An 8,190-nucleotide genomic window follows, 5' to 3' on the forward strand; every position below is an offset into this window, starting at 1 on the left:
ACCATGCAACGTTCATTAAAGCTTTAGTCTGATTGTATAAACTTCAAGTTTATTACTTTTTTTAAACACGGACTAGTACAAAAGTGGGGGTGTGCATAGCAGAGGGGGGTGAGCAACGAAACTGGGGAAACTGGGAAATGCCCCCACCCTCTTCCAGCCCGTGCAGGGGGTGGGAGCCCCAGGATTTGGGAAAAGCTGGAGCTGGAGGGGCCCAGCCCAGCCTGGAAACTCCCCCTGCCCTGCAGGAAACACGAACATGGCTTTGCCCTGCCAGGCTCGGGGGTGGGGGCTCAAAGCTGGGCCTGGGGGGGTCGGGGTGGGGGTTTAGGCCTGGCCTTGGCACCACCCTGGGCACAAACTCACGCCAGGGTGACCCCAGGTCCTGTCCTAGGTGGCCACAGGGACAAACCCAGGAATACTCAAAGGTTTTCTTCCTCCTGCCCGTCTTAAATCAGAACTAAATGGCTCCTGCTGGCTGGAGTTAAGCCCTTAAAACACTAAAATGGAGCAGAGCAGGGCTGGGTGGAAAAACACCTGGATTTGGGAACGTGAATCCAACTAAAGCTGCTCCAGGCTCGGTCTTCAGCTCCACATTTGAGGTGTTAAACAAAAAAAAAAACACCATCACAGGGGACCCACAGTGGTTAAACCCTCAGTGCTTCCCCTGGGGGGAGGAGGTGGGAAAACTTCATCAGACCTCAAAAGACACAACACTGCTACAAAAACAGCAAAAAACCCAAAGCTGCGCTACGGGGTCAGGTTCACAGTTCAAAAACAAAGAGAAAAAATTCAAGTCTGCCTCGGATTCCTTTTCAGTTCCCCCAAAATCCCGAAAGTGGGGGCAGGAAAGCCTCACTCTGGCGGCTTTACACGCTCAGGGAACAGCTCAGGAGCTGGGCCCGGGCTCCAAACCTCTCCGAGCCCACGCTCTGGAAGTGGAAGAAAAGCGGCCAAGGATGGGAAGTGGTGGAAATTCGGGTCCCTGCTGCCCAGCCCTGCCCCGTGAAGCGACTCCTGAAGAGCTCAGTGACACCACCGCGCACAAAAGCCAACAAATAAACCAAAAATAACCCGAAAAAGCGCAAGAGTGCAGAGGTCTGTGCTCTGCCCTCGCCTGAGGCTCGGCTGCCACCTGGCTCCTGCCCCGGGACACTCAGGGACACCCTGGGCTCATCGATTTGCAAATGAGGTAAATTAATACTGACTCGCAGCAGGCTGAGAGGGGAGGAGATGCCACTGACCCCACCACGCCTCCCTGAATTCCCTCAGCCACAACATCGCCTGCAGGATCCTGCCCTTGGCACGTGGCTCCCAGGGGATTTTTTAGGTAAAACCTTCATTTCTTAAGCAAAACCTCCACTGCACTTGGCCACCCAACACAACCCCTGTCCCTAAACCACCCCATCACCAACCACACCCTAAAAACAGCCCCCACAGCACAAGAGAAAGCTCCTGCCTGGCTCTGCCTCTGCTGGGAAGGGATTTGGTCACCCCATGCCTGTCCGTCCAGCTGGATCACACCCCGGCCCCATTTCACCCAGAAAAGTCATTTATGCCCTGAGAAATCTGCAGAGTTCAGCCAAAAACCCAAAAGCTGCAGCCCTGGGGTGCCTGGCACAAGCAGAGGGGAAATCTGGGATTCACAGCCCGGTGCCACCATCACCTGTGGAGAAGGGAACCAGCACCAGGCCTGGTCATAATCCCATAATCCCATCACCCAACTAAATCAACTCCAGCAATGCCCCCTTAGTGCCAGACCATCCCCAGTGCAGAGGGGAGTCCCTGACGCTCCGGAACCACCTGAACACAGCGGGGATTTCACACACATTTCCATCCATCCATGATCCATCCATCCATCCACCCATCCCCTCTGCCCATCCTTCCCCCACAGACCCCGCTACCTGCAGCCACACTCGTCCACCACCATGTCCTGGTAGTGCCGCAGCACCACGTTGTCGCTGTTGTCGTAGTAGAGGATGGAGATGGGGGAGAGCCTGACGGGGACGCAGCAGGGCTGGGGGGTGCCCTGGGGGTCCAGCGAGTGCACCATGGTCTGCAGCACGGCGTGGTTGGTGCTGTTGAGCTCGGCCGCCAGCGGGAAGGGACAGTCCCCGCGGCAGTAGTTGGCCAGGTAGCCCTGGGGGGCGATGATCCAGTTCTCCCAGCCCACGTCGCTGAAGCTGATGTAGAGCCGGCGGGGCTTGCACAGGGTGCTGGGGGTCACCGAGGGGCTTGGGGCGCTCCTCCTCCTGCGGGCAGCCTGGCACTGCTGGCCCAGCGTCACCACCAGCAGCGAGGTGGCCGCGAAGGCGTCGGTGCTGGCGCAGAGGCTCCGCAGGGTCCCGCTGTCCCCGGCGCGGCCGCTGGCCGAGATCTCCAGCACCAAGGCCAAATTCCTGCCCGGCATCTTCCCGTCCTTCACCGCCGCGCTCAGGTTGAAGAGGAGGGATTTGTGCAGCTGGACAAATGACCGCTCCACCAGCGGCCTCCGGCCGGGCTGGGGCAGCCCCCGGGGGGACACCTGGTAGAGCCGGAGCTCCAAAACCTGGCCCGGGCTGGGGGCGTGGTAGGAGTTGTGGTGGAACTGGAGCTCCAGCTGGGCCATGGTCAAGCGCTCGCCCTCCTCCAGCGCGGAGAGGTTGAAGAACAGGAGCTTCCGCAGACACAGCCACCCCTGGGGCTGCCCCTCGGGGAGGAAGCGGCCTGACAAAGAAGGAGAAACAGGGGTGCGGGTGGCTGAACCCTGGGGCTGGGCAGGATCAGCTCCCGGGGCTCCAATCGAAGCTCCCGCAAGAGGCATCCGGGGCTGGCAGAGCTGCAGAAGGTGCCAGGGCTGCAAGGGAGGGTTCCCGGCCCCATGGCACGGCCTGCAGGGAGCTCGGGGGGCCCCGACCGGGCTCCAGGCTGTGGCACTGGGACGCTGCAACCACTCCAGCATCTCCTCTGGATGCTGCCCCGCATCCTGGGGCGGTGTTTTCCCCACCTGTCTGCCCCAGGCTGTGGGTTCCGGCTGTTTGGGATGGACGGGGAAAAGAGGGCGAACAGCAGCGAATTTGGGGAGCTGCCGGGTTTAGCCAGCCCGTGGCAAAATGGAACCACAAAAGAGCTCTGTGGTGCCTTGAGACCTCCAGGACACAACACAAACAGTGCCCAGGGAACCGAGAACGGCTCAGAGGAGCCAGATGTGCCCTGGGGTCAGCCAGATGTGCCCTGGGGTCAGCCAGAGGCGTTGGGACAATGAGGAGCGGGGGGGGGACACAGCCCAAGGGCCGAGCATCCCCTCCCTGCCCCATCCCCGCTCACCCCCACCACCGCGGATCCCAAAGCCTGGGATCAAACCAGCACCTCGGGAGGGATTTGGGGGGGCTCCAGGACAGAGCCTGGCACAGCTGCCCCCCCCCGCCCCCTGCCTCGGCATTCCAAACCCATAAACCATCACCTACAACTTCCAGAGGGACTTCACACAGCGGGGATTTCTCCTGGGATCCAGCTCTGGGCGCTGCCCCGGCCTCGGGACACAGGGAAGGAAGGAGCGGAGCCAAGGCTCGAGCCCAGGGAAAGCCCCGAACGCGGCGTGGCTGTACCTTGGTCAGCGAAGACACGGACGATGCTCCCGGGCACATTAAACTCCTCCACCCTACAGGCATCCAGCTCTTTGTCCGGCCAGGGCAGCGCCTTCCTCTTCTGGAAGATCCTCCAGAGCACGGGCGGCACCGGGACCGGGCTTTTGGGGCTGGGCTTGGCGCTCAGACCCAAGGATTTTAACAAGAAACTTTCCTGCAAGCTCAGCTCGGTGGCCAGGACGGGGCTCAAGAGAGCCCAGGCGAGGGTGCGGAGAAGCCACATCGCTGCCGTCCTCGCCCAGACAAAGAACAGCCCGGGCTGGGGACCCGGGGGTGTCGATTCCCTGATTGGAGCCTTTGATCTGATTAGTGCGCAATTAGCACCGCGGGATTCCCGGGACTGGGCAGAGGGTGGGATCCCTCCGGGGCTCCTCGGCACCCCTTAACCCTTTCAGCAGCTCCGCAGTCTCTCCCGCATCTCCACCGCGTCCATTTGAGGTCCAGCACAGCCCGTGGGGTCAGGGCTGAGGGTGGAAAATCCAGCGCTGCTCCCTAAAACCCCGCCCGGATCCAGGGGCAGACCCTGAGCCGGCTCTTCCTCCCCAAACCCTTTTTTTTTTAACCTAATCACGGCATCCAACGCTTTTCTCTTAAGGCCACCAACAGCCAGCACATCAGACCATCCAAGTCCTGCTTCACACAGCCCCAAAAGCCCCCAGTCCCTGCCCCGGCCAGGCACCCCCAGGTCCCACGGTCCCCTCCTGGCCATCACAGCAGAGCTGCCACCACCACGTCTGTCACAGCCCCCCCCAAACCAGCTGCAGCCACCCAGCTCTAAGCCAGAGCTGGAAAACTCCGTTTTATCCCTCCAAGGTCACCCCAGTTCTGCTCTGACCCACCCTGGGTTATCAATTCCCTTCCTGCCCTGAATCCCACTGAAATGCAAGGAATTCCAGCACTCGGATGCTCCTCTGACACCCAGAAAGTCACAGAGAGGGACAAGGCCCTGCCACAGCTTGGGGACATTTCCACCAGCCCCATTCGGGACCTTTCCCTGGCTCACACACAACGAGCCTGGAGGGAAAGCAACGTGAAGGACCAAACATGGAAAAACCCCACAAATTCCCACCCTCTCACACCTGGAATTAATGCCCTGGATCCCCCTCCCTCCTCTGGCTGCTGTCCCCAGCGGGGAGGGAGCTGCAGGTCCTGGCCCTGGGAGGGGACAGCGAGGGGACAGCGGGGTCTGAGGGCCCCAAACCCACAGAGCTCCCCAGGACAGGGACCTGGGAACCTGCAGGGCTGGAGCTGCCTGGAAAACCAACATGGGGAGCAGGAATTCTCTGTTCTTCCTTCAGCAAGGGGATGGTGCTCAGGGAGGAGCCCCTGTGGGACTCCTTAAGCCACTCCAAGACCTACTCGGGCTTTTCAAGCAAATTAATCCTCCCGGGCCTCCTCCAGAGGGCTGGGATAAAGCTCCTGAGGTGGGAGCTGCCCACAGGAGCTGCAGGTGACAGTGGTCCCTCCTGAGGGGACGCTCTGAGGGTCCCTCCATCACCTTCCCAGAGCAGGACTGGACCTTTCCCTGCCCAGTTTGGAGCTGGACCCTGCAGGAGCTGCTGGGGAAGGGTCTGAGGGAGGGTCCAGTGCCAGCCAGGGGGAATCAGAGCGGGGCTGAGAACGACAGGAGCAACACCAGGGACACAAAGCCAGCCTCAAATCCTACCTGGGCCAGCAAAACCACCAGTCTCCCAGCCAGACTGGGCCACGGGGAGCCCCCAGGCCCAGGGGACAGGTGACAGGGCACAGCCCAGCCCCGAGGGGCACAATCCTGTCAGTGGCGTGTCCTCCCCGGCCCCAGGCAGGGCTGGCAGGGGGTCAGGGGTGAAGTTCTCCTTGGGCCTGTCCTTTGCAGGGTCCCAGAGCAGGGTCCTGGTCAGTGCCAGGCCCTGGCAGCTGCCCTGGCCACGGCCACGCCGCCCTCACAACCTCTTGTCCTTCACGAGGCCGTTCTTGAGGTGCAGCCTGGGGAGGAGAAGAGCCCATGGTCAGCCTGGCGTCCACACCACATTCCCTCCCTCATTTCCCTGCTGAGGCCACTCCTGTCCCCAGATTTGGGCAATTGGACAGATCTGCCCCCAGGATCCAGCATGGGAAGGTACCCCCAGCAGGGAGAAGGCTCCAGGGAAACCTCAGAGCCTAAAGGGGCTCCAGGAGAGCTGGAGATGGACTTGGGACAAAGGATGGAGGGACAGGACACAGGGAATGGCTTCAAACTGGAAAAGGGGGATTTGGGTGGGATTTTGGGAAGGAGATCCTCCCTGTGAGGGTGGGGAGGGACTGGGACGGAATTCCCAGAGATGTGGCTGCCCCTGGATCCCTGGAAGTGCCCCAGGCCAAACCCTGGGATAGTGGAAGGGGTCCCAGGGCTGGAACTGGACGTGCTTTAAGGTTTTCCAACCCAAACCAGCCTGGATTCCCTGTGTGCCACCCCCTGGCCACGCACCCTTCCTTCAGAGCCTCGGGCAGTTGGATCCCAGCCTCTTTCTTCCTGGGATTCCTGCTCTCCTCCATGTCGTACTCGCGGAGGTCGTTCACCTCCTGCATCTGCCCCAGCAGCACCTTGGCCACGAACAGCACGATGAACTGGGGGGGACAGGGGGAACAGAGACCCTCAGGCCCGGCCCAAGGCTGGGGGGGACCTTTTCCTGCTGTCCCGGCCCCAGATCGGGCAGGGCAGCTCCCCCCACGATGGGGTTTGTGCCTTAGAGCAGAATTCCTGCACCTCCCCTTCCCTGATTTCATCCCAGGGGATGATGGAATCAGCAGCTCCCCTGCCCTGCCCCATGGGATCCCTCCTCATCCTCCTTTCCTTCCTTCCTAGGGGAATGATGCAAGGAACATTCCCAGGCCATTCACACCTCTCCCCAGTTCCAGCTGCTGTTATCCCTCCCTCCGGATCCCCGGGGTGTGAGACAGTCTGAATTCCAGAGTGGGAACCCCCCAGCCTTCCCTCCTGCCCTGAACCCTGCAAACCTTCCTCCATCCCTGCAATCCCAGCAGCAGCAACAGAGCAGGGACGGAGCAGCGAGGACAGGGGGGACCCCAGTGAGGGGGACATTTCCCTGCTGTCCCCAAGCCCAGTTTGGGCAGGGATGGCCACCAGGATCACCCACCAGGAACCAGTAGATGTTCATCAGGGTGAGCACGAGGAGCATGGCGTTGAAGAAGAAGTAGAAGGGGATGTTGGGGACGGACTGGAGGCTGGAGTGGCAGGTGGCGTAGAGCACCTTCAGGGGGAACCAGTAGAGACGGAACCAGAACCTGCCGGGGCACAGGGACAGCAGGGGTTTAGTGTCTCCCTGGCAGGGGACAGAGCCAGCACAGCCTCCTGCTGCCCTTGGCATCCCAATCTCTGCTCCTGGCAAAGGGCAGGACAGCAGCACATCCCAGAGGTTTGGTGCAGAGGCTCTGCGGGGCCTCCCAGCTGGGTGGAAAAACCTCTGGGAAGCTTTTCCCAGTCCTTGCACCCGCAATTCCTCACCAAAACTTCCCCCCAAACTGAGGCTGTGGCCCATCCATCCATCCATCCCTCCATCCATCCCTCCATCCCTTTGTTTTCCTCCTGCCCGGCCCCAGGGGCAGCTGGAATCTGGGACAGCCCCACCTCCCTTTTCCTGCCGGGAAAAGCGCTCCTTGCTGCTGAACCCAGGGAGTGGGAAAAAGGCAACAGCTCCTCCTCCTCCTCCCTCCGTCCCTGCCCGAGGTCATTTGTCACACTGGAAGCGCAATTTCACAGCAGCCGGGTGGTGACAGACGGCCCGGGGACTACAGAGGGATTCCGAGCCCAGCATGGGGCCGGGCTCTGCGGGGAGCTCTGCACAAACCGCGCCTCAAAGGGCTCCTTCCCAGCACAAAACATCCCAAAGCAGGCGCTGGGGGGGTTCCGAAAGCCGGGAGGAGGGCGGGGAGTGGGATCAGGGGGATAAATCCAGCAGGGAGGGTTGGGATTGGGATCAGAGAGCCAAACCCATGGGAGTGGGATCAGAGACATGAACCCAGCAGGGAGGAGGGTCGGAGTGGGATGAGGGATACAAATCCAGCAGGGAGGAGGGTCGGAGTGGGATGAGGGACACAAATCCAGCAGGGAGGAGGGTCGGAGTGGGATGAGGGACACAAATCCAGCAGGGAGGGTCGGAGTGGGATGAGGGACACAAATCCAGCAGGGAGGAGGGTCGGGAGTGGGATGAGGGACACGAATCCAGCAGGAAAGGTCAGGAGTGGGATGAGGGACACAAATTCAGCAGGGAGGAGGGTCAGGAGTGGGATCAGGACAGAAACCCAGCAGGGAAGAAGGTCAGGATTGGGGTGAGGGCCACAGAGCCGGCAGGGAAGGAGGTCAGGATTGGGGTGAGGGCCACAGACGCACCAGCTGACGCTGAAGGTGAGGCAGCCGATGTTGGAGATGACATCGTTGAGCCGGTGGTAGACCCCGCCCCGGTGCTTGAAGTACACGTTGAGCTTGGTGAACTCCAGCTGCACGTCATTGACGTCGTGCAGGAACAGCACCAGGATGCCCACGTTGTGGTACCTGCGGGAAAAAGGGGGGAAAATGGGAAAAATGAGG

The 8,190-nt window shown here is 61.1% G+C and overlaps 2 protein-coding genes and 1 long non-coding RNA gene across 3 annotated transcripts in view; 1 reads left to right on the forward strand and 2 right to left on the reverse strand.

Moving 5' to 3' along the window:
• Positions 1 to 27: 27 nt before the first annotated feature.
• On the reverse strand, positions 28 to 3,851 carry GDF1 (growth differentiation factor 1). The gene is made up of 2 exons (XM_042024493.1): positions 3,585 to 3,851; positions 28 to 2,703 (listed from the first exon to the last, which is right to left on the reverse strand). The coding sequence occupies exons 1-2, from the start codon at positions 3,844 to 3,846 to the stop codon at positions 1,898 to 1,900; spliced, it is 1,068 nt and encodes a 355-aa protein (XP_041880427.1). The 5' UTR covers positions 3,847 to 3,851; the 3' UTR covers positions 28 to 1,897.
• The window catches only part of LOC121662857, a 16,519-nt gene continuing 10,769 nt past the window's right edge, over positions 2,441 to 8,190 (forward strand). The window contains exons 1-2 of the long non-coding RNA XR_006015456.1: positions 2,441 to 2,452; positions 6,543 to 6,555. This is a non-coding gene — a long non-coding RNA (uncharacterized LOC121662857). The remainder of the gene's footprint in view (positions 2,453 to 6,542; positions 6,556 to 8,190) is intronic.
• The window catches only part of CERS1 (ceramide synthase 1), a 13,237-nt gene continuing 8,949 nt past the window's right edge, over positions 3,903 to 8,190 (reverse strand). The window contains exons 4-7 of the mRNA XM_042024487.1: positions 7,993 to 8,154; positions 6,740 to 6,887; positions 6,070 to 6,209; positions 3,903 to 5,588 (exon numbers count right to left, since the gene is read on the reverse strand). Coding sequence (XP_041880421.1) covers positions 5,546 to 5,588; positions 6,070 to 6,209; positions 6,740 to 6,887; positions 7,993 to 8,154 — 493 coding nt within the window. The 3' untranslated portion in view covers positions 3,903 to 5,545. The remainder of the gene's footprint in view (positions 5,589 to 6,069; positions 6,210 to 6,739; positions 6,888 to 7,992; positions 8,155 to 8,190) is intronic.

The sequence above is a fragment of the Corvus kubaryi genome, unplaced genomic scaffold, assembly GCF_017639235.1.
Source record: "Corvus kubaryi isolate FWS band 111438036 unplaced genomic scaffold, C.kubaryi_AGA036_p1.0 37262, whole genome shotgun sequence".
Lineage (NCBI taxonomy): Eukaryota > Metazoa > Chordata > Aves > Passeriformes > Corvidae > Corvus > Corvus kubaryi.